General features: G+C 46.2%; 1 protein-coding gene across 2 annotated transcripts in view; it reads left to right on the top strand.

The window, feature by feature from the left end:
* The first annotated feature begins 13,031 nt into the window (after positions 1-13,031).
* Positions 13,032-26,110, top strand: part of ncs1b (neuronal calcium sensor 1b) — a 35,772-nt gene continuing 22,693 nt past the window's right edge. The window contains exons 1-3 of one of the 2 annotated variants that reach the window (XM_029259505.1): positions 13,032-13,121; positions 17,396-17,593; positions 17,822-18,513. In XM_029259505.1, the coding sequence (XP_029115338.1) occupies positions 18,450-18,513 (64 nt within the window). In that variant the 5' untranslated portion in view covers positions 13,032-13,121; positions 17,396-17,593; positions 17,822-18,449. Of the gene's footprint in view, positions 13,122-17,395; positions 18,514-26,110 lie in introns of both variants that reach the window. The other variant, XM_029259506.1, reaches the window with a different exon arrangement.

Below are 26,110 nucleotides of genomic sequence, written 5' to 3'. Positions count from 1 at the left end.
GAAGCAAGACGAGGAGACGTGTTCTGCGAGCGGTCTGTGTTTCTGCAGGCCGCCTGGGGTGCACCCCTCCCAACTACGTGGTAACCCAGATTCCGTGGAGCCAGACGCTCAGCTAATGGCCACGAGATGCTCGGTGCAAGATGCTCACCGGGCCTTTGACGCACTGCTGTAGGATGAGTGTTAACATCTTTCCGTCCCCTCTATCAAACACACAGTGTGAAGTGTTGAGCCCACCTGTGGATGGCTACAGAGAGTATAATGAGGTAAGGACTGCTGAAATTTACCCCCTTATTAATTGGACTTGGTAATCAGAGGGAATACAGCCTGTTCAGGAAGGTGACAGTAAAAAAGTGTCACCAGAAGGATCTGGGATCAAGTGCAAGTACAGAATGTCTGGAAAACACTGGTTATCTGGGACAACTGGTAATGTAGTAGGCAGTGCTCCTTCCTTTCACCGTAAAGACTGTGGGTTCAAACCCCACCTTCCTGTGTAGTACCCTGAAAAAAGGTGTTTACCCTAAATCAGTGTAGTAAAACTGCTCAACTGTATAAATGGGAGAATAACTGGAAGTCCCTTTGGAGGCAAATGATGGTGAAGTAGAAAAAGGGGGCTCCTTGTCTTACTTCCAGGTGTACTGGAGCTTATCTCAACTGAACAGCAGGCTTTATGCATTAATAAAAAAACTTGAATCTTTTTTTTGATTCAACGTAAAAATTTTAAGTGTGTTCTTCGAGTGTATTTCTGAAACAGCCTGCTGCCTGCAGCAGGTAGTGCTGGTGCTTCGCAGCTCCAGGTGTGTGTGCTCCAACACGTGATGATCCCCACTCACTCTTATCTGGAGTTGCATGTTCACCCTGCATTTGCATGGATTTCCTCCAGGTGCTCTGGTTTCCTCCCACAACCCGGAGACATGTGTTTCACGTAAACTGGTGAGTAAATTACACTTTGCGTGTTTGTGCCCTCACACCGATGTGCTGTGAAAATGGGTGAAAAATTGTAGGATGGGTATTATAGTATGTCTACCATTGTAAGTCATCTTGGAATATTGGACATCTCAGGTTGGAAAAATTGGTTTCGGGGAGGGTCATCCCTCCAGTCAAAACTAGCGGGAGGTGACCCCAGGTGACCGTAGTGCATCTTCGCAGGTCTTCCCCACCGTGCCATTGCCAGCGGAAGGAGATGGGCTGCCAACTGGGAGGCCGCCCGAAGAAACACGCCCCACTCGGGGACAGATGGGCAGAGTGTGCGTGGCAGCTGCTCGAACCCAGCATTTGCCAACTAAACCCTCCACCCCCAGCGCCCGCCAACCGGAGCCCCAGATCTCGGCTGGGAATATTTACCGTCATCTGTCTCTCTTAGCGCCGGCGAGTCGTGCTCCCCCCTTCCGCTCCGCCCTCCCACATCCTCCCAGCAACCGCGGCTCCTTCCCTCAGGTGAACTTCGCGGTTTCGGCCCAGCGCTTGCTCTCGGCCCCGCGCTTTACCGGGTGGGCGTGCGGGTCTGCGTGTGACTCGGGGCGGAGAGGCAGCGGGAGCCTGGGGAAGCGGTGCATGCACTCCGCTCCCTTCCTGAGACACACGCAGTAATAGCAGCTGTGTAGTGATACATTGTCAGTGGCGACAGGCGACGCGTGGAATTGTTGCAGGAGTCGTATTACAGGACTCCCGCTGTGGACGCAACTCAGGGAGCTGTGGACTTTTTTTTAAATTAATTATTTGATCGTCCTCCCCCGGTGCTGCAGCTGGGGGGCGGGGGACCGCAAGGCTCTCTGCGCTGAATACTAACAGGAAGGTAGTCTGGGCCAGGCCTTGGCCGGGATGCGATAGGCGGCTCGTCGCCAGGACCCGATGGGCGATAGGCGGTGAATGCTAATGGGGCGGGGCCGACCGCACTGCAGCCATCGACCCGCACCCACCCCCATCCCACGCTGGGACCCACCCGCTGAACTTTGGCAGGCGGAAAGGTCGCCCACCGTGAAGCCATGTTGTTCCACATTTGAACAAATGGTTTAGGTAAGCACGGACCCGCGTGGTATGCAAATCAGCTTGGGTTGCGCGTGTATACAGAATACTTAATAAGGCTCCGCATCTGAGAGAGCCGGGGGGGGGGGGGGGATTAGGCGCTTTCGTGACAAGCCCTGTTTGCAGAAAGAGATCACAGGGGCAGATTTATCAAGCATGTGCACCGGCGCAACATCTGCAGAAGGAATAAAAAGCGACACGTGACGAGTCAGTCCACAGAGCTCTGATCAGGAGGATTGTTTCACGGGAAAAAATCATTTTATCACCATTTTAACTCTCCAGTAGACATCCGTATGCTGTGTAGAAAATAAATGAATAAAAATAATTAATAAGGAAACTTACAGCGAGGGGGGTGTGGTGGCGCAGTGGGTTGAACTGGGTCCTGCTCTCTGGTGGGTCTGGGGTTCGACTCCCGTTTGGGGTGCCTTGCGACGGACTTGTGTCCCGTCCTGGGTGTCTCCCCTCCTCTTCTGGCTTTACGCCCCGTGTTGCCGAATTAGGCTCCGGCTCCCCGCGACCCCGTATGGGACGAGCGGTTCAGATGATGATGTGATGAAGCTTACAGTGGGGGGTGCAGTGGTGCAGCAGGTTTGACCAGGTCCTGTTCTCCAGGGGGTCTGGGGTTCAAGTCCCACTTGGGGTGCCATGTGACAGAGTGGTGTCCTGTCCTGGGTGTGTCCCCTCCCCCTCCAGCTTTGTGCCCTGTATTACCAGATTAGGTTCTGGTTTGCCACAACCCCACTTGGGACATATGGTTTCAGACTGTGTGTGAGAGAAAGGCTTGCAGTGTCAATAGAATTACTTATTTCTTTGTACAGCTGGGTAACTTTCACTGGAACAAATCTTAGGGTAAGTACCTTGCTCAAGAGTATCATAGCTGGAGGTGGGCATTAAATCCCCAGCCTTTGGGTCCAAAGGCAGTAGTGCTGACCACTACTCTACCAGCTCCCCCCATGCAATGCACTGTGACATCAATGTAAATTTCGCCCAGCTCTACTCTTGTTGGAAAGACTGGGAACCTGCACTTGCGAGATGCCGTTCATGAAATCTCGATAAATATTCTGTTAATTCCTATACAGCACTACAACAGCATGTAGTGTCGGTGAAAAAGACCTTGAGCTGTTGAAAAATCCTGGGAGGGATGTTATACAGTTATGCCATCAGTAAGATGCAGCAGCTGGCATTTGGGATTGAATCTTACTCCTGCTGTAGTGCTCGAGATCAGGGTACTTACCCTGAATTCCATCCATCGATTTTTATTCACAACTGGTCCTGGTCAGGGTTACGGGGGTCCGGAGCTTATCCCGGAATCACTAGGCACAAGGCTGAAGGGGTTCGCCCTGGATGAGATGCCAGGGTGCATTTACCCTGAGTGTATACAGTAAATATCACCCAGTTGTGTTAATGGGTAAATCAGTGTAAGTAGCTTGAGTATAAACCTCACATTCTAAGTCTCCTTAGAGAAAGGTGTCCGCAAAATGAATGAAAGGAATAACTGTGCTCCAGATGTGGCGTTTAATTCCTGAAACAGTGTAAATTGTGCTGGTGATGATACTTTATGGGATGTTTGGTACTATAGTGGTTAGTGTTCAGGTTCCCCCATAGTGTGTGTGTGACAGAGAGTGTGTGTGTGTGTGTGTGTGTGTGTGTGTGTTCCACTGATGTATGGATGAGTGACCCATTGTAAGTAGTGTGTTTATCTAGCAGTGGAAGTCTTTGGGTGCTCTGGTTTCCTCCCACACTCCAAAGACGTGCTGTTCAGGTTTCCCATACTGTATGAGTGACAGAAAGAGTGTGTTCCACTGATGTATGGATGAGTGACCCAGCGTAAGAAGTATATCTAGCAGTGTAAGTCACCGTGGTGAATAAGGTGTGTGGGCTGATAACACTACACAGAGTTCATTGTTATCGCTTTGGAGAAAAGCGTCTGCTAAATAAATAAATTTAAATGTAAACAAATGTAGTGCTCTTTCTTTTGAACCAAAAGGTTTCAGGTTCAAAACCCATCTCCCATTATACATAGTTCCCGTGAGCAAGGTCCTTTCCCTAAAACAACTCCGGTAAACATTGTCCATGGGTATAAATGGATGAATAACTGTTACTAAACATCAGAAATTGCTTTCGATTTAAGGGTCAGCGAAATGAATAAATATGAATGTAAAAACACATTTTTCTGAATGTATGCGAGAGACGCGCTGAAGGACGTCACCTTTCGGACGTCACCTTTCAGCCAGCTCTCGTCACGCCTCACCCGGGCGTGTAAGCGTCACGAGAGCGGCGTGCCGGAAAGCCTCACTTCAGATGCCTCTTTGTGCATTACACACTCGCCGTCTTCCGGAAACTTCTGCTTTTTGTGCCGGCTGGCGTTGAATTAACATGAGAACGGGAGCACAAGTCAACAAGCGTGCGACTAATTCAGATTGTTGCTGACAACTCCGGAGGCCTGGAGGTGCCAGATGTTTGAATCGAGAGAACGGCCGTTATGTAAAAAGGGATTTGTAAGCCAGAGAAGGTTGCTATCAGTGGGAGTTGTGAAAAGGTCTTTTCACCACACACGCCACCGTATTACCATAACAGGCGAGTATGACATGAATCATATATCCACCGGGGGGGGAGAAATATGCAGTTATGAAATCTTTCACTGTGTCCGACACATTATTCTTTGAAAATTCTATTACAAGTTTTCTTTTCAATACCTTTTCCCTATTAAGAATATATACAGTATGCAATATGAATAATCTTTAGAACACCTATATATTTTAGTTTCCAGTTTTGATTTTTTTGAGATTTGTTTGTTTATCCTGTAAAATACGATGCATAATACTTGAACGAACCAAACTGGGTGGCAAGGTGGAGCAGCGGTTAGGACTGGTGCCACAGACATGGGTTTGAATTCAGCCCAGTCTGTGTGGAGTTTGTGTGTTCACATCTCTGTCCTCCCCCAGTCTAAAGACATGAACCGGTGACTCTTACTGTACATTACTTGGTTCTGCTGTGTAGATGGGTATGTAATAATTATAGGTGGCTTAGTGTAGCGTATCTAGCGTTGTCAGTAGCCTTGAGACAAGGTGTCAGGAACACATTTACATTTATTTGATACTTTCGGAGGGGGGTGCGGTGGCGCAGCGGGTTGGACTGGGTCCTGCTCTCCGGTGGGTCTCGGGTTCAAGTCCTGCTTGGGGTGCCTTGCAGCGGACTGGCATCCCGTCCTGGGTGTGTCCCCTCCCCCTCCGGCCTTACGCCCTGTGTTGTCGGGTAGGCTCCGGTTCCACGTGACCCCGTATGGGACAAGCGGCTCGGAAAGTGTGTGTGTGTGTGTGTGTGTGTGTGTGTGTGTGTGTGTGTGTGTGTGTGTGTGTGTGTGTGTGTGTGTGTGATACTTTTGGCCAAAGCATCTTACAATGACTTCCCCATTTATAGAGAGTGGGTAATTTTTTTTTTTTTAACCAGAGCAATAGAGTTAAGTACTTCACACAATGGCTCAATAGCAGGAGGTGGGATTCAAACCCATAAAAAAAAAGCATCTTAAAATCAAGCAAAACTGCACATCTTCCACTACTACACTAAATCCTTTAAGTGGCAGCCACATTAATGGACACACTCACCTCAGTGGTGAAATGCCACCCAAACTTATATAAGTTATACATATAGGGTCAGCAACAACACTTCTCAGGTGGGCTGCCTGACGCATAGAAAGTGCCGGTAAGGTAGGTTGTTCCTCTGCCACAGGGTATTGTTTGCGGGCCTCATTAACTCTCCATCACTGACTCTAGGTGGTGAATGTAGTATGACTGGTGCAGTGGGGGGTCAGTTTGACGCATATGCTCAGGGTAGATCCTGGCACATGAAATATGGTGACACATCCAAGTCTGAGAAATATTGCACTGAAACCCACAACGAGAAGTTCAAACAGCAGCCGGCAGGGTGGCATTAGGTAGCCCTTGAGATATGAAGGGGTTCTGAATTAATGACCCCATTATAAGTCATATTCATCATGAAAATCCCTGTATATTAAAAGAACCATGAACATGTGTAAACAGTTATCATGCATGAATGCTGCATTATATAATACGGCTTTGTTATATTTTTTCACTCATTTCACATAATATGCTTGTTAAAATAATACCAACAATACAATATAAATACAGTAAGGAATTATAATATTTTCATACTGCTCAATTATTTTCTCTTAAATTTCTAAGTCTGTGGCCTCCCACTTTTTCTTTTCAGCACTACCAGAACACTCATTTTTGGTTGCTACCCATTTAAAAAAAATTAATCTGATGGGAATCACAAACAAGATGTTTTGTAAGTAAACTGCAATCGCTGTTAGACACCCAAACACTGACAGGCCCAAACAATAAGAAATATGGGACCAAGCAATGTCATCGTACAACAGATTGGAGCAGTGATCATTAGATGTTACGACCAAATGTCAGGACTCAAAAATAAAATAATCAGGTTAATGGGATGGCTGTAATAAGCCGCATATGTTGTAACTCAAGGATTACCTGTGTGTGTGTATATAAATGAAGCATTATATCACATTTACATTTATTCATTTAGCGGATGCTTTTCTCCGAAGTCACATACATCTCAGAGAAAAATACAATTAGTGCATTACATCAACAGAAGGAATATATATTATAATATGTATTATGCATAGTAATACTGTATATATAAATATGTACACATGTATGTACAGCATGTATTTCAATGCAATTTTCTGACACTTTTCTCCAAAGCAGCATATCTCAGGTTTGTATATTAAGCTACTTAATTATTTACCAGTTTACTGTATACAGCTGGGTTATTTTTATTGGAGTAATTAATGGTTAGTATCTTGCTCAGGGACACCGCAGCAGCAGCATGAGTCAAAATCAGATCCTTTGATTAGGAGGCATCCAGTATACTCTATACACACTAGTGTGTTTCCAGTGGAAGGTAATATAAGAAATGCTGGAATACACAGAGTTGTTTCTCCACGGCTACAGTTTCTAGAGGTTTCGTGGCCGTTTGTTTCAGACAACTTACATTTACTTACTTAGCAGATGCTTTTTCTCCAAAGCAACTTCCAATGAACTCTATACGTAGTGTTATCAGCCCACACACCTTATTCACCAAGGTGACTTACACCGCTAGATACACTACTTGCAATGGGTCACTCATCCATACATCAGTGGAACACACTCTTTCTGTCACTCACACAGTATGGGAAACCTGAACAGCACGTCTTTGGAGTGTGGGAGGAAACCAGAGCACCCGGAAGAAACCCACGCAGACACAGGGAGGGCATACAAACTCCACACAGACTGAGCAGGGATCAAACCCACATAGCTCAACTCGCTGTGCCACTGTGCTGCCCTTTTACACACCACATACAAGCTGAGGTTGGATCCCATCTAGCAATTTTTTGCCCCGCTTTCACAATGGGGCCGTTCCCTCTCTGTAGTGACGCCACACACTAACCAAAGCAGTGAGTCCATCTGGGACCTCCAGGGTGACTCAAGTTCTTTCTTACATATTCACAATTCCTCTATGTCCCTTTCATGAGGAAACTGACCTTTTCATCTAAAATGAGTAACTGCAGCCAGTTGCCATCGAACACAAGCCATTAGCAGTTACCACTTAGCAGTTAGCACTTTGACTGCCTGTCTGCGACTGGTAGGGATTGTTATTTCTCTCCACATACCTACAGTTGTAGCCGTCTTGTTAAGCGTAATAAAGCACATCATGTGACTGACGGACACCTGGAATGTAGCAAACACCACGGTTACAAAAGCAAATGTGAAGCAGGTCCCATCAGTATGTAAATACCAAGATGAATTTAGGGACAGCTGGCAGTGCGGTGGTTACAGCTGCTGTCTTTGGACCAGAAAGTCACAGGTTCACGTTCCACATCTAATAGTAGTACCCATGAGAAAGGTACTTAACGTAATTGCTCTGGTAAAATTATCCACATATGTAAATGGGGGAATAATTGTAAGCAGCTTAAAACTGGAAGTTGCTTTCGTGAAAAGCATCAGCAAAATTAATGAATGTAAATGTTTTGCAGTTATGGCAGGTTTAGTGGACCCAGTAACACCGTGGCGTGAATCAAAACAATAAACCAGCACAGCATGATTTCCTTGTGGGGCTGCAAGAATCAATGAGTGTGTGTGTGTGTGGTTGCCTTGTGATGGAGTGGCATCCCACCTAGGATGTACCCTGCCTCCTGCCCTGTGATTCCAGGATAGGCTCCAGACCACTGTGACTCTGCTCTGAACACATGGCCTTTGGAAGAAGAATGATGGAACAACTATTGACACCATCCAGGAGTGTGAGACATTTTCTTGACCAGCAGCCTACAGCATATCCAAGTGTGTACACACACACACACACACACACACACACACACACAGTCTGAAACTGCTTGTCCCATGCAGGGTCGTGACAAGCCGGAGCCTAGCCCAGCAACACAGGGCGCAAGGCTGGAGGGGCAGGGAACAACCAGGATGGGATGCCAGTCCATCGCAAGGCACCCCAAGCAGAACCCAAACCCCAGACTTTCCAGAAAGCAGGACCCGGTCAAGCCCGCTGCGCCACCACGCTCCCCCCCCCCCCCCCCCCCCCCATTGTCAAGCATTCCATGGTTTAAAATGTGTCACATTTAAGCTGCAAATGTTTAATCAAGATTATAAAAGACAAATCACTGCTGCTTAAATCTAATAAATATGTATGACTACAGTGAAAGGGACTGCAACACACTATTTATTTTCCCAGTATTCTTCTAAAATCCGAGTTTAAAAAGCCCAATAATCCCTAAGCTCTTTAAGTTGATGTGCTCAGTTTAGCTTTTTTGAAAGTATGCTTACAAAACATGTGCCGTTTACTACAGACGGAAGACATTTTCAGTTTTTTAAAAAGAGTGTGCCGTATTAATACTAATGGGCGAGTCAATTATATAGCTGTTGTATTTGTCAAATAGGGAAATAAAAGGAAACAACTCCTCTGCTGAAGGTGAGTGAATGAGTGCATGAGTGAATAATGTTGTCATAAATTTAAAAATATTAAAGTGCTGATCTAAAACACTGGCCTTAAGATGGGGGAGAGGTTCTGTACAGCCTTAAAATCCTTGAGCTGTGACATCTCATCTTTTTGTATCGCTGGCTTACGTTGCTGCCCATCATGGATTTAGTGATGGTTATGAGGCCCATCTTGAGCTCAGGCTGTTTAACTACAACAATTCCTGTGATGGTTATCAGAGGGACCTAAAACCATAACTTTTTAGGGTCAAGTCCCAGAAGGCACCGTTTCTTAACCGTTTCTCCGTATTTATTCACTTGGGAAACATTAAGCGTAAAACATTAAAATAACACCCAGCGTAAGTCACTAAGTCACCTCAGATCTTTCCCGTGCAGATATTTCAAACGTGCGTTAAGATAAATCATTTCTCCAAGCAATAGCTGTGCTTCGACCACTTGATCTGTTGATCCCATGGAGGAGCCAGCAGCTCACAATTCCACATAAACAGTGAGACTAACGTCCCACACGCACGCCTGCCCACCCGCCCGTCCGCCCACCCGCCCTCGCTCGTTTTCTTCCAGCGCAGCTCAGGAAATTCAATACCACTCCCACACTGCAGTAATAAAATAATCCCTCACAGAGAACAGCTCATGCCAATTCGGCTGCGAAAGGAGGAGGCCTCTGCAGCAGAGGCTGTGGGACGACCCCGTCAAGGGAAGGACTTGGAGAGGGACACATTTCAGGAGTCTAGGGAGCTGGGGCTGTGGCATTTACACCCCTCGGCCCCCAGGGGCACTAGAGTCACCTTTCTGATCCTCTCACTGAAAGTGATCATGTGGAAAAGGATACCGGCGAGGGATACAGGTTCTCCGGCAAATGCAAGGGGTGCAAAAAAGACAGGTATTTTCAACTAGCAGCAGGTGGCGTAGTGGTTAGAGGTTTTCCCTGGAAGACCCAGGTTTGAACGCCACCTCCTCCCTTAAACCTCATGGTTACCCCGAATTGCTCCAGTAAAAAATTATCCGCCTGTATAAAAGGGTAAATTGCTTTGGATACAAGAAAAGGCTAAACTACACACACACACACACCAAGTGAAATTTCTTGTCCCAAGTGAGGTCAGGGCAAACTGGAGCCTAACCTGGCAATGCAGGGCATAGGGCTGGAGGGGGAGGGGACACACCCAGGACAGGACGCCAGTCTGTTGCAAGGCACCCCAAGCAAGACTTGAACTCCAGGCCCACGAGACAGCAGGACCCAGTCAAATCCTCTGCGCCACTGCACCCCCCCAAAGGCTAAACTACAGATTTTTAAAAATTGGCTCAAAGTTTATAGTTAATGCTGTACTTCAAAAAACCATTGAGTTAGTGTGAAGCGATATGAAAAAAAAAAAAAAAAAACTGGGTGTTTTGACACGTCGGACTCAAGGTGTCGTGCCACGATGACGCAAAGAATTTAATCCCTGAATGTGGCGCGGTTTCAGTTTTATTCCTAACACTTATTTCTATGACTATAATCTAAGAAAGTGACAAACGGCTTCTGTATCATCCACAGGGATCGAGCAGCCAGACTGGCAGTTTCTCATTAACATAAAGAGCTTTTAACCTCTTAATTTCTGACTGCCCTTCCTGCGGAGGCCCGATCTTCACTTTAAAGTGCCGCAGCGAGTCCAATCAGAGCCGTGTGCAGACGCCTGAGAGGGAGCAATTAGGTTTCGGGGACGTCCGCATCTCCCACATGTGCAATTTGTCCACCCAGTTACACACTTCCGCAATCCTGCTGTCTCTTCATTAATTTATAAGCCTGCAAATAAACACCAGTCTGCTCTGCGAAAATCTAAGTGCCCGTGAAAATGTTTCTTCCGGAAGCCTCCAAACATCTCTTATTATCTACAGCCTGTGGTCCTATAAAAAACTGATTTGCTGTTTATGAAGATAAAAGCCGTGAAGGTGATGATCACTACCTGTGACTTGTGGTGAATACACAAGGGCTCTGATATTCAAAACACATCAGCTCTCAGTCTTGGCCCTTATTTGGTATAATGAGCTCCCTCTCTCCCTCAGAACTGCTGAATCCCCCCCAGCACCCAAGAAGGATCTTGAAACTCATCTTTTCCCTCCCCAACCATTGACACCTTGTAACTTAGTCCTTCACAACCTTTCTGTCTGCCTATTTTCCTTTGAATTTTCAAAGAAATGGCAGTATCGAACAAACTAATGAATGAATGAATGAATGAATCTATTTTAATCCCTGGGGGGAAATTCACTATGGCTGCTGCAGCATAAATAAACAATAAGAAACACGTATAAATATAAACATATAAACATACAAACATATAAATAATAAGAAAAATAAGTCAGCAAGTGAAGCTAAGAAGCTGAGCTTCGGTAATTATATATTACACAAGCCAGCTCTCCTCTAACATGCATTTCTCTTTACTATGCATTGTACCGCAATCTGCATTATCAGCAGCAGGTGGCGTAGTGTTCAAAGGACAAGGCTCCGAGTTTGACCTCCTGCTGTCGCACCCTTGACCAGTGATCTCACCTTCACTCTCTTTGGTTAAAAACTACCCAGCTGCATTGATAAGTAAAAAAAAACGTATGTTATATCTTAAACTAATCTCTTTGAAAGCGCTAGCAAAATAAATAGGTAGAAATGCAAATGGGGGTATCAAACAGGCTGTGCTTCCATGCTGTCTGAATCTTTCCTTCTGAGGAGTCTGTCTGATTTGCATTTGTTTATTAGGGAGACCTAAAAAATAAGCAGAAACAGGTTTTGGGGACACAATGCGGCCTTCTCTTGGTAACAGTACTATCCATGTATGTACAGTGTCCGTGTCCCATTATGTGTAAGTGCAGTGGCTAAATTGGCGCCAATGGTTCCCGCCGAGGCAGAGCAGTGTAAAATACAGTAACTGCTGTTTCCGCGCGCTTCTTGTATCCCCTTCGGGCTCATCTGTCGGAGACAGAGCTGCTTCGGCTCGAGAGGCGCGGTGCGCGAAGGTCGTGCCTCTTCCCCTCGGGCGCGTCCCCGAGAGCTGCTCCCGGGCCGCGTCTCGTCTCTCCGAGTGGCGCGTGCGAAAGCCGCGCGCCCAGCAAGCGGCGCCGCGGGTCGCATTTACTGTTAGCGCCGCTCGTAACAAGTGCGCGCGGGTGGGCACTGCGCGGTTATTGTACGGGGGGGGGCTGCCCTTTACTTCCCTGCGGCGCGAAGCCCCCAGATCACTCATCACCATAATCATGTGTGTAAAAATGTGACAAAAATTTAAGCAAAACACAAGCTCCGGAGCTGTCATCCATAGCAGGGATTATTTCAGACTGCAGCCAGGAGGAGAACAAAGATTCAGGGACTGGCACGTGCCACGCCAATCCTTCGCAGCGCGTTAAAAATGTTTTTTTTTTTTCTTTTTTTCTTTGTGGTTACATTTTTTCAAGTCTTTAGCTTCATCATCCCCGAAGGCAGTTGCAGAACTTGGCAAGAATCCGGCTACGTCTATTTTCCTTTAATAATTAAACTAAACGCGTCTCAAACAATATGATGGCAGAACAAAGGAAAATTAGAAAAACATCTTTAAATTAAAACAGTCACTTTACTGTCCGTGAACTTTTATCATTAATTTTGCACATTTTGGCTACACGAACGTTGCTCGTCCCATCAATGCATTCAGACTATGTGAGTCTTTAAATCAGCGAGAGGAAACATGTTTTTAAGATAAATTCAGCATATTTCAGCGAGAGGAGAAGCCGCGTAACTGGACGGGGTTCAATGACCGGCGTCTGAGCGCCCAGAAGAAGGTGGTTTGCTTCGTGTCTAAGATGCGCGCCGTCTCGCTGCGCTCGGGGACAAAGGGTTAACGCAGCTCGCGCCGGGGAGGTGCCGCGTGGAGGGCGGCGCGCGCCGCGTCCTGCCACAGAGCACGGGGAGCGGCGGCGAGGCGGCAGCGAGGAGGGTCCGGAGGCTGCGCACCGCACAGTGGGGATCATAAAGGTCCTCCGGCAAGCGGCGGACAGGCTGGAAACGTCGGACAAAAGACGAACAAAAAACTGGATTTTATTTCCATTTCTTCCCGCCTTTCGCTACGGAACAGGAGAGAGGTGAGTGAGTGTGTCTTACAACGCGCCCCAGCAAAGGCGAAATAACTTACTTTCCTGATCCACACACCTGGTTAAAGAGCGGGGAACTCAGCCGTGAAGATGTGACCGTTGACCACACAGCAGACCCCCGGTCCCTTTTCGTCGCGCAACGAGCCGTTTCGCTATCCGGACGCGCGACCACGGCTCTAAACCTCCCTCCCTCTCCCCCCGTCCCTCCGCGACACTGTTGCTAGGCTACCGTACACTACCGCGCGAAGGCAAGCGCTACCAGCGTGGTCACCACGCTCTGCAAACGAGTTGTTGCTAGGTTACCGCGCGAGGAGACGCTTACTAGTCCGGCTGCTCCGGTTAACCACGTCCACTAAACTGGAGCTGTGCGCCGCGCGGCTCTGAGCCGGACTTAACGAGTTAGTTTCTTTAACCAGTTTCATGGAATGCATCCCAGCCTCGTGCCGTGCGTAATTTAATGCAGAGATTGAGGCGAGCTAGTAAACTAAAACGTGCACATAAAAAATTAGTATCGATCGGTACATTCCACTCGTATATTCCAGAAAATATCCTTCACTGTGTTCCTGCTCTTCTGCGAGGTGTGTGTGTGTGTGTGTGTGGGGGGGGGGCAACTAAGTAAACTGAACATTAACTTGCTAAACACAGCACTAGACTTAGTAGCTCAGCCCAACACTAACCACTTAACACTGAGCGGTAACTAGTCAAGATCACCGCTGACTAGTTAAACAGAATACTAACTCACCAAGCCCAAAGTACTGTTCCTGCCTAATTCACAAATCTGCTCTTGATTTCCAGCATCTTCTCCCTTCTCCTACATGCCAGTCTTGTCACAATAGTTAATAATTAGCATAATTTCCATCTAAATGTTGTAAACCTTGTCAGTTAGGAGGAGTGCATGTTAAAGGTGGGGGCAAAAAAAGGTATATCCATTGATTCCTATTTTCTGTCTAGAAAAAGAAATCAGATTTTTGTTTCACACTACTTATAGTTCATGTTATGTAATGGCTTGGACTGGTTTGCTGGTTTAAAATGCATGCTGAACATTTATGCTCTTTAAGGCTGAATTACTGGGTTGCTCTCTTTTAACTCTAGAGTATTCATTCTTCACCGAAACTCCTGGCCGTTGTGAATTTGCGATACATATATATAAAATATGCAATACAGAGGGACTGATCAGCTGGACAGCTGGTGGCATAGTGATCAGGACCCCAGGGTCGCATGTTTGAATCTCACATCCGACTAGTACTATTCAGCAAGGGACTTACCCTAAATTGCTCTGGTGTAAATGGACAATGGGCAGCTGTACAAATGGTTAAGTAATTGTTGGTAGGTTAACATTGTAAGTCGTTTTGGAGAAAAGCAACAGCTACATGAATAAATGTAAGAATGAAAAGTTACATTAAAGTCTTCACTTGCCTACCATATAAAGGTATAAATGTCTGAACAGCACTGGGCGTGCGGAGGGGTAGGACTGTGGAAACAAATGATGGACCAGATCCACCTCCAGAGCTTTTGCCGAGCGTTGTGTTCGAAACCCTTGTTTCAGGATGTGGGAAATACTCCGACTAATAATGACATGGATAGTGGTGTTCCAGTCTGCTTGTTTGCTGTGGAGAGTTCTGCGTGGGAGAAGTCAAGAGTCGCGTCACTGCGGAAGAAAAGCGGGGACGAGAGCTGATCGGGGACAGGGTTCAAGGGGCAGGTGTTATCACCGCAGACATGGTGTTACGAGGCCGGTGTCCTCTTCTTTGTTGTTAGGTTTGTCTCCCTGGTTGTTGAATTCCTCACACGAACGCAAATCTGACCGTGACCAGAAAAACACAAAAAACACCTGCACTTAACCCCGTGACCCGTCACCAAAAACACGATTACAGCAATTTGTCATTATTACCATAATTGCTGCCCATAATTATTTCATAACTCTTTTCAAGACCTTCGAAAGGTAATGAGTTAAATATTTGTTTTATTTAATTAGCGGAACTCTTATATATAACAGATGATGAGTTTCTTCTAAAAGCACCGACACTACAGTATTTTACACAAAATGATTTCATGAACAAACATACCAAGAATAAATCCACTCTGAGTTTAAAGATCATTCAGAAGACATATATTGTAATAAATAAGAATAGTTTGCCTGAGGCTGTAAGTAAATTCACTTGAGGCAACTGCAGACCCCCATCTATTTCAACCGCTCTTATTATAGTCACTGAAAAGCCTTTTTTTTTTTTTTCATTTTTTATGATTAGTTGCTTTTATGAAAGTTTCTCCACCCACCTCTGTCTTTCAGTGCCTATAAATTAAGATATTAATCACATAAAAATGCTACTATCTTTTTGGAATACGCAATTTCACTTGTGTACCGAAAATTGCAGTCACATTTTTCAGGGTGTGTGTGTGTGTGTGTGTGTGTGTGTGTGTCTTTGCAGGAGGGAATCAACAAATGGATCAAGGCATTAATGACAGCGGGCTTTGCTCCACACCCTTTTGCTGCCGGCACCCCTGCCTCCATCCTTCTTCTCCCTGTGTAATGGCGCAAACCTTGGCACGCGGCTCCGAGAACCGGTTAAAGCCTGCCGTGCCGCTGAAGCTAGATCCACTTACTGCATTTAGGAAATTAAAACTCCCGGGCGACGTCGGGGTGGCCTGCGCTCCACTCCTTCGGCGTGGGAGTAGGATAAGATTCCGCTGACCCCGCCGGCCACGTCACAGTTGTGACTGGCTGGGAAAAGCTTCTGTTTCCAGATTAGGAAGCAGCCACATATGTGACCCGGTCAGCGGCCTCCGTGCAGTCGGCTGCGTCGCCACTAGAGGACTCCTATTTTGGTAACACGCTGTCCTCCTGCCCTGTGGAGGCATGATGGTCGAGAGTGAAGCTTTTATTTCGAAACCACAAATAAGTGATGCCAGTGATTCTGGAATTTACATGGAGAGAAAGCTTGTTCTGTGTAGTCACAGTGGTCCAGAGCCTATTCTGGAAGTGTAGGGCATGAGGGATGGTACAGCTTTCAGGGGGTGCTAGTCCATTATAAGGCAATCACACACTTTCACTCACACACACATACACACACAAACACAATCTATGAGCAATTTGGGGTCACCAGCAAAACACATGTCTGTAGATGGTAGAAGGAAACTTGAATGAAACAAAATCTTGCGGCTGGGTCTCACTCTGTTGGTTGGGGTAGCATCCAAGGCCTGGAAGAAGTCACACTTCACATTGTGTGATAGTATCATCTCGAACCCTTCGGTGCTGGTAGCCGAGTCATACGTCATAGTTTACGGCAACTGTTTTTCTCTGCTTTGATTTTAAATGATTTATACTGTTCATATAATGCTGTGAAAAGGGAAAAAACATGGATCGGAGATTTTTTTTTTTTATTACCAGTAACAAATCACAGAGAGTATTTAAATAAGCCTGGAGAAAGCCTCAAGATATAAACCTGCATGCTTTTTAGTTTAATTTTTTTATTCTGTCTTCGGCGAAGGGAATTCTCATAGACAATCTTTGCATACATGATTTACGTCGTCTTAGGCATGGGACTCGGGGTTTGGACTGGGGAATTAAGAAGTGATTTGTGAACAAAATGAGAGAATTGCAATAATTGAGCCCAACGTTGCTGTACAGCATGGTGAAATATTTTCTTGTCCTTGAATTAAAGAATAAATGAAACTTTGGATGAAAAGCACCCAGAAACACAGCTTTTACTTGAGATAATGTGAAAATGGTATTTCTGTAGTTGCAGCCGCTGTACAGCTTTAAATATTCTAATACCCTGATTCATAAAAGAAATGCTGTCTCCACATAAGCCTTCTAACGATTGTTGTCTTTTTCCAGCAAAAGAGTAGGAATAAATCTTTTGAAAAATATCTGTTACACAGTGTGTCTGAAGAAATTAGAGCGCAGGACTTTTTTGAAGCAGATAGTATTAAACATTAATGTGCCGTAATTTTGAAAGCATTAGGCAAAAATTGGCACGCGGTTTGTGTGTCGATGTTCATTTTCATTTTTTTTTTTTTTGCAAAAAAAAAACACATACCTTAATATTAAATTAAGTGAAATGCAACAAGGGTGCGTTTGAGTTAGTCCCTGCAGGACATTAAAAAGAGGGCGTGGTCAGGACTGCGAAGGCGGAGCCAAGCAAAGCCTGCTCGTCATTAACAAGCGATAGCTATATGCACCCGGGAATCAATGATCAAGTAACCACTAGCTTTTCTAGCACACACATAACCGCCCCCCCGACTTCTCTATTTGTTTCCCACAGTGCTGTGTGTTGGAACCTGAGACAACGCGGGACGGACATGTGACCGCAGCACCAGGAACCCATCGCACCACTGCAGCAGGGATTCTAAACTTCCTGATCAGAAAGAGAGAAGTCCACAGCAGGGGTTCAAACCCGTGACTGATGGCTCTGGCCCTCGACACAACGAGAAGCCCCATTACGCCTGACCTGCTGTCTGCTGTAAGAGCCTGAAATCATTCTGTGCCCAGACTGACGGCGGGGAAGATTTATGTGGAGAGGCCGAACAGAAAATGTCTCGTAAATCCTTCACATCTTAAGCTGTGACGGCTGCCATTGGCCCTTTTGTTGTGGGGAGAAGACCATTTTAGAGATACAAATGTTTATAGTTTGCTGTTTTTCCGTTGTATTAATTACAGTTGCCTATTAGGGTGTTTTTTCCATTTCAAGATTTCTGTCAGTATTTGCAAGGGGACTCGTGTCAAGTTCATTCCAGAGGAGCACTTGATGGTGAAGATCAAGCAAAGCTCAAACAAGCCCAGCTTCTGCCTGCCTCTAAGTCCTCCCCAGTTGGTACTGTACCCTGCAACAAGGGGAAAATCTTGGTTAACAACCACCCGGAGCAGGGAACCACACTGAGACAAAGGGAAGGGTGCCAAACCTGTGTTTTGTTAGGTGGCTCAGACATAGAATAGGAAAGGAGGGACTTCTGAAACCAAGGTAAAGGAAGGAAACATACCAGCCTGGGGAGTGTGTGGCTCAGTCCGAGCAAGGAGCAGGAGCTGCACTTCAGGGTACTGACTGAGGCGTGAGGCTTTGGGAGAGCCGTGATTTTCAGGGGACCGAGTGCTGAGCCCAGAGGCACGCCTGGAAACTGGGAGCAAAGCTGAAAAGGAGGCGATCAATCAGCTCTCTGCCTCCAGCCAAAGCTGACCTGCTTTTGCCAGGGGAGACTTGAGTTATATTAGCGTGCCCCTCCCCTTCCCCTCCGCCACCCCCCCACTCCATTCAAATTAGCCGCTTGTTCAGCCCAGAGGAGTTGGCAGAGGTCACTGGCACGTGGAGGAGTGCAGTGGCCATGGGGAAGTCAAACAGCAAGCTGAAGCCCGAGGTGGTGGAGGAGCTGACCAGGAAAACCTACTGTGAGTACAGCGTAAACGTCTCTATTCTCTTTTTCGTTGCGCTCGTTTGCTCCTTCCGTCTGTTACGCATTTTTGTACACAAAAGACGAGATCAAGAGGAGTCAATGGGTGACTGAAACGGGCCACAGCGCACATCTCCTGATGTCCCCTTACGGCTCTCCTGCATAAACACTTTGTCGTGAAAGGCCTTGGCTCAAGGTTTGAATAGAATTCCACGGCATTCCATATTGATAATTTTTTTTCTGAAATCCACATTGTACTTTTTCACAGTTCATGTGTCACAATAATTTCTACGTCTCCTATCTGACTCTCAGTTCTACAGGTGGGCACTCAAGTGTCTGACCAGATCAATTATAATTGTGTGTCTGTGTCCAGAAGTCTTTGTCTGTTGCCGATATGCTTTTTTTTGGAGAAACGCATCTGCTAAATAAAAAATGAAAATGTATTATTCCATGTTACCTGTAATGCAGGGTACAGAAGAGTCTCATGACTAGTTAGACCTGACAGGAAAAGAAAGCATGATCAACCTGAGTCTTCCCAGGAAAATTAATTATTTACTCTAGCTACATTACTGTTTTACAAATTCTTCGGTTTTGCCACAAAGGAAAGGAGTATTGTGATAAATCAGTGTATACAGTAGTTTTAAAGCCTTTGTGATAAGGCTTATTTCTTGAAATAAACGTTTTAATGGCATTTTATTTATGCCCTATATTTCCTCTTTCATTCTAGCCCACAGTTCTTTGTCTTCACGTAGGGTGCGAGCTGCCAGTGTGTTGCACTTAGATTCTCGCTGAGCCCGGGGTGTTAACGGTGTGATCTGTGTCTTTCCATTGTCTCTCCGCGATTGGTGCTGGAGATCCAATCTGACAGCTCTCTCACGTCGATTAGGCGTTTGTCTCTCGCACGGCGAAGCGGGGCGCGTCGACCGTCTGCGAAGGCAGCCCTTTGCTGGGATGTCATGAGACGAAAGGGCTGAGCTCCACGTCTGGCTGAGAGTTCCGGGTTTCCTTGGCCGTGGCCCTCAATCCTCAACACATCTACGGACTGCTGGTTATTGTTCCACCTGGCCGGCGAGCTGTTTAACTCAAGATATCATTTTTGCGGGAAGGGCTGCGTTTGTTGCTCCCCGCGTAAATCATCTGCTGGCTGGAACGTGTGTTCGAAACCTGTGGGGGGGAGTCAACCCCCCCCAGGACCAGAAGTGTCCACCCCTGCAGCAAGCTCCGGTAGTTATGTAGGAAACGCCCAAATGAAATGTGCAGTTGTCAACTGGCATGTGTATTTGTGGCCCAGATGAACCGTGTTATGGAGTTGCCTACCCTGATTAGTAAGAGCGCGCGCGTGGTCCTAATCAGCATCTATAAAATCAACCCTCTGGGAGCTCCGCGCCTCATGAATATGTAGATGAGCAAGTTTCGAGATCGGCAATCAACCCGCCCCGTTGCTGAGAGACAGCCGAACCGGTGCAGCCCACGTCCTGGCATTTTTCGGGAGGAGTCCTGGAGAGTCGGACCAGGCCGTGTGCCTTGTGGGAAGTGCATCGGGGGCGTGACTGCAGCTGCCGCTCGCAGTGCTGCTTGTGTGGGCGCGTGCGCGCGTGGGTTCGCGAACTCGACTTTTCTCAAAACAGAAAATTAATCTGTGTCGGAGCTTAATTTTGTCTCGCGAGTGGAATGGAGACCGTCTTGAAGCGAAGAAATGGGAAACAAGCAGCAGAGGAGATTTTAAGATCGCGGGTCTTTAATCCCCAACGACCCCCGACTGCGAAAGAGATCCTGTGTCACCCGGGCTAATTTGCGGCTTCGGTGTTGCGACTCACACATCGGCTCTGCAGTGGAGCGGCAAGAGGGACCCTAGGAATGAACTGGAACCGCCTGACGAATGGGGTCAGAGGTCAACAAGCAACACTTTTTGTGCCCCCGTGTGTTTTTTTTATTCTTTGGTGGGTGGCTGCTGTCCAGAATGCCTCTCAGTTGTTACAGAGTACATTGCTTTATTATTTTGGAAGGTCTACAAAGCATATAAAATAAGCAGGCCTTCGTAACTACGTGTGTTATAATACCATTGTCTTTCGAATAATCAAATCAATTCACCCTATTCAGGAACACTTCACTCAATTCATTTATTCTGCTGACACATTCTCCAAAGTGACTTGTAGCCTTATGGCATCTGCACATAGTTACATATTTTTACAGCTGGGTAGTCTTACTAGAGCAATTTCAGGGTAAGTACCTTGCTCAGGGGTACCACAGCACTAGATTTACATTTTACATTTATTCATTTAGCAGACGCTTTTCTCCAAAGCAACGTACATCTCATAGAAAATACAATTTATGCGTTACCTTAGGAGAAAGAAACAAAACTCCAGGTGTGTAATTCTTAAGTATATTTACTTTGTTTCCTTCACCATATGCACCGATGTTCAGGAGATTAGATTCAAATATTTTACAGTGATTTATCCATATATACCGCTTGGTAAGTTTTACTGCAGCAACTTAGTGCAAGTGACATAACTGAAGTAGTGGTGTCAGCCCCAGGATTCAGCCCCAGGATTCAACCTCAGCACCTTCTGATTGCACAGAGATGGCTTTAATCACTACACTACTTACTGCCCCAATGAGCTGCCAAGAATGAGGTGACTAAGAGAAAGGGTTTGGGTGTGTAAGCGTGAGTGTAAACTTTGAGCTTCCTCTGGGATCTCCGCTGTGTGTTTGCGGGCAGTTGAGGCCTGGAGGTGTCCTGAGGAAAGGCCATGTTGGCCTTGAGGTGAAAGACCTGTATGGAGGAGGAAAGTATCCTGTCCCGAGAAGGTTGGCTGTGCCACTTTCCCACTCACATTCGCTCCCTCCTAAACCTCTGTTGCCGCCGCCTCCCCTATCTGTCTTCATCCCCTAATTGCCTCTCTTTGAGCCAGGAGTGGAGCGGTATAATTAGGGTCTTATCGGCTCAGCGTAGCTCGTAGGAGTGTTCTGCTTTTTTTTCCCAGCATGCCCACACACAGAGTTCTCCTGCATCCTGAGCTTTTCCCAGTCCCTCCATCCCCCTCTCCAGGTTCCCTGTTGTTTTTCCCCATCTGCTTGTTGTTGATTCCCGAACCCAAGCCTTAGTCCTTAATTCCGCCTTGTTGGCTTTTCATGGATGGAGAACCAAAGGGGTCTTGGGGCAGCCAGTAGGATAGTGGTTAGAGCTTCTGCATTTAGAAGCAAAGGTTTGAATCCCACTTGCAGTTGTCATACCCTTAAGCAAGGTACTTCCCTTGAGTTGCTCCAATAGAATTGCCCAGCTGTATAAATGGGTAACTAATTTGAGGCCTTTTGGAGAAAAGTGTTAGCTAAATGATCAATGTAAATGTAGATCTACAGCGGTGTGGCTGTTGTGTGTTAGAGTAAGGGACCTAGTCAAGGAATATAGATAGGTGTGATATTTAGGATTTTTCCAGAGAATTTTTTCAGCTGTGTAAATGGTGTTAAATGAAAAAAATGTCATTCTTAACTGAGTAAGTAGCAGCAACAATGACAATGTCACTGCTAACCACAATACAGTCAATTCTGCCATAATGTGATGGTGTCATGGTTTGACAAGGGGCCACCGGACTGGACTCAAGTGCGGGCGTTTGTTTATGGAGGGCTAGGCAAGAGAATAGTCGGGAACAGACGTGGGTTGGTCGACTTACGTTCTTTGTCCGAGGAGATGTTCCGGAGCTGGAGTCAAGAGGACAGGAGCAAGGAGTTAAGGAACCAGGGGGGTCGTGTCCAAGGGCTAAGGAGGAGGGAGCGAGAAGGAGCATGAAGGAGATCACGGAGATAGCGCACAGAGTTGGGGATAGCTCTAACGAGGTTCCATGGGCTGGGGTTGTCTGGGCGGTTCTTTTATACCTGGCCTCCGTGATTTGGTGCAGGTGCAGTGGTTGGTCATCAGGTCGGGGGCGTGATGTCACGCCCACATCCGCAAGCTCAGCGACAGTACTTTTTGCTGATTAGCACGGCACGGTATAAAGGAAGCGCCGTCACGGCAACGGGTGCGGAATCTACACCGCCCATCCGGTGGCTTGTGCATTTAGCGTTTTGTTTTCCCCATACCCTGTTCCCTGCTTAACGTTCCTGCTTCTCCTGGCTTTTTTGACCTCGGATTGTTCACCTGTTTCCTGAGTATTACTTCGCCCCTGAAACAACGTTCGTACCTCGGAAGATCCTCTCCCGTCCCCGACCTCAGTTTCTGATTGTCCCCATGTTTTGACTCCGAAACCACAGCACCCGCACTCGGGTCGAAACCCTACCTCCCGTCTCCTGTCCGTGAGCATGACGTGTGACAGATGGTTATGTTAAAATATTTATTATGCTTTTTCGCATCAAAAAAATAAGTTGCAGTGCAGGAAATCGGTTTGGGACAGAGAACATGAAATACAGTACATTGCCTACAAAAACACAGCAAACCCTAAATTTAATTTCAAGGTAATGCAAAACCTACCAGATAATCTTATTGTAAATAATTGATAATGTAAGTGGAAATGTTGAAAGAATATGCAGAAGGTGGCACGTTGTGCTTTCGTTTCTCTTGATTCTGTTCCAGTGTTACAGCCTATCTTTCATGGTCTCCAAGAGCCCTTTGACCCCCCCAGAGCACTTCTTCACACTCTCATCACTTTGGGCTCCCATGTTCATCGAAACTGTGATAAATGTAACATGTCAACATGAGACACAAAATGCAAGAAGTTTCTAGCACTAGTTTACATTTCCAGAGCAGGATCATCTTATTCTCTAACAACTCACTAAATGTGACATTATGTAAATTGCTTTCCTCTATTTATTCATTGTGTTTTATCCAAATTGCATAATTAAGAACGCATTATAGCGGAACTGACTGTGGAATGAATAGCAGTAATGAAAGTAAACGTTTTATTCATATTTTCCCATAAGTGCCACAACCAGAAGTGAAATTAGTTTTTTACTTCGCAGCCTGTTGCCCACCCCCGTTGAAGACCCCGCTAGCTCTCCTGATTCTTACCGCACAGTTTGCCAAACGGCAGCGACGGCGGCGAATGACCTCCCGAATCCATCCTCATTTGCTGATTCAAAGGCTGTGGAACGACGGGGAAAGCTGGCTGGCTGGCTGTCACAAAGCAGCTCACCAAAACTCAAACCCTCCTTCAGTTTAAGGAAATCTCAATGTTTCCAAGTTCCTGTTTATGCGCCACGTCATCGTCAATGTCCAACATTGGTGCTGTACGGTTACCGCACCACTCTGTGTGCCACTGCTAACCCTTTTTTTACATATTTAAAGCTGACTCACTCATCATTTTTCCCATTGGTTATGAAAAAGTGTAATTTAACATTTACAATTAGTAAGTACCTGGATTTTGTACTCATCGGGCGAATAAGTCAAGCGCATAGGATGGAATAGACCCAATAAGCAGAAGCCAACGTGTGTTTTTTTGTGCTGGAACATCATGGGTAGATTAATAAAACAGCAGAAAACCAGAGGATTTATTGCCACTGGGCCAGATGTGGCCCAGCAGGAGTGCTCAAAATCGCTGGTTCCGGGTGGGAGAGCAGTCTGGCCATTCGGCTCTTTCCTGAGGAGGCGTGGCGGATTGGGGACGAGATCAAAGATGATGCAGACGGGAATAGTGGGGTGGCGTACTCCCGGCCTGCACTGCGCCCTGATGGAAAGAGTGATGTTGGCTGCAAAGTTGCCTTGTCATTGCATGCCTTTGGGATGAAAGTCCAGAAGAAATCCAACAGCTGTGTGAAGGGTATTTTTACAGGGTCAAGGATTGTGTCTCCTTTTCCCTCCCTCTATATTTAATAAATTTGGAATACAAGGTAGCGTACAGGTTCAGGGCATGAGCAAAATGGGCTGAAGTCTCCTTGCCTGTGTCCCGAGGGCTGTGTAGCTGTAGTTACCTTGAACGAAACAGCAGGTCGGACTCCAGCGAAATATCCGGGTGTGCAATTGACGTTACGAGTGGTTTTGGAGGGAAAGCGTTGGTCGAGGAAGGGAACGGCTACAGTGATGATGAAAACATGCGTGTGAAACATGGCAGTCCCCTGTAGGCTAGCTTACTGTGATCTGCGGTCGGGCACTGGGCGGGTGTGTCGGTGTGGCAGTCTTGACGTTCATCGGGCCGTGACTGCCCGACTCGTCTGACGACCTCGACGGGCTGCATCTGAAGTTATACCGAGACTACGGTCTGAAGCCTTAGTTCTCATTGACTTTGGTTTGCATAACGGCTCCTTCATTAAACCCTTGGCTGCCACGTGTCTCATCGTAAGTTCCATACGATATGCTAGTCCGAGCTTTCGGGATCTTTCGATTGCTCTGCAGCGCTCGAGACTGAATACCATAAATCCTCGATTTAGCAGACCCTGGTTTAACCAATTTCGGATTTAAAAGACAACATTCTATCATTTTTATCTCAGTCCTTCCCTGTTACTTTCGGGTCAATATGTCGGTACTTTGGTACTCCTCTAACAGTCTAGTTGATATGTGGAAGAGGGGCAAATGATTTCTGTTCTGTCTAAAATACATCATGTTCAGTTTTTTCTTGTTAAAAGCAGAAGAGAATTTTTAAATTATTTTCTAATGCATTATATATATATATATACACACAGCGAAAATCGTCGTTTTCCATGCAAATATGGGTGTCATACTGTGTTGCTTGTTATTTAATGGTCTTCTGGTTTCATGTAGATGCCGTTTGGGTTGAACTGATATTCAGCAATACCAGACATCCCATCTCTCAGTTAGTCCATTAAATCAAGTATATATTGAACTGTAATCTGCCCACGGTTCCCTGGAAGGATGATATGCTGATTTTCGGCGGTGTAATGGAAACACCAGACAAAATGTGTGGAAGGTCCACTATGGGCCTTCCATGTCTGATGGACAGGTAGCATTAGTTCAGTTCACCCTTTTCATCCATAAGCCTGTCATTCAGCCACTGCAGAATTTGCATATTTTAGTGCTGGTTTTAAGGCAGGCACAGCATGGCTTTTCTCCTTCAACCATAATGGAAATTAATGGTGGGAAGAAAGCGGTCAGGATCGGTTCTTCTGGGAGCTCAGGTTTCTGTGCGTCTCTCCGTGTCTGACGTCTCTCCAAGGCCGGTCAGCCCTGGTCTGCTGTTTCAATCAAAAAATCCATTTTAAAAATATAATAGAGGTTACCTGGTGTTCAGAGTAGTTGCCTTCCACCTGAAAGACGTGGGTTCAGATCCCCCTTCCTTCTGTGAACATTTACTTCTTTTTATTTTATGTTACTTTTCTCCAAAGTAACTTACACTGCTGAAGTTCATGTAGTGATTTACTTGTTCATACAACTGTGGTAGTTCAGGGTAAATACCAACATGAGGATTTGAACCTGCATCAGTTAAGTACAAGGGGGGGGCATCCCTAACCATTACACCACTCCATCTCTGTTGAAGAAAGTTCTTACCCTGAACTGATACAGTAAAAATTACCCAGCTTTATAAAATGGTAAATCATTGTTAAGTAGCTTAGTGTACAAACCTAGCATTTTGAATTGGGTTAGAGAGAAGCACCAGGTAAATAAGATGATAAAAAAATACACTCCTCAGAAGAGAACCCGCCTTCCTAAG

This window comes from Scleropages formosus, chromosome 17 (genome assembly GCF_900964775.1).
Source record: "Scleropages formosus chromosome 17, fSclFor1.1, whole genome shotgun sequence".
NCBI lineage: Eukaryota > Metazoa > Chordata > Actinopteri > Osteoglossiformes > Osteoglossidae > Scleropages > Scleropages formosus.
Note: the sequence above shows the minus strand (reverse complement) of the source record. Positions and strands in the feature narration are given on the sequence as shown.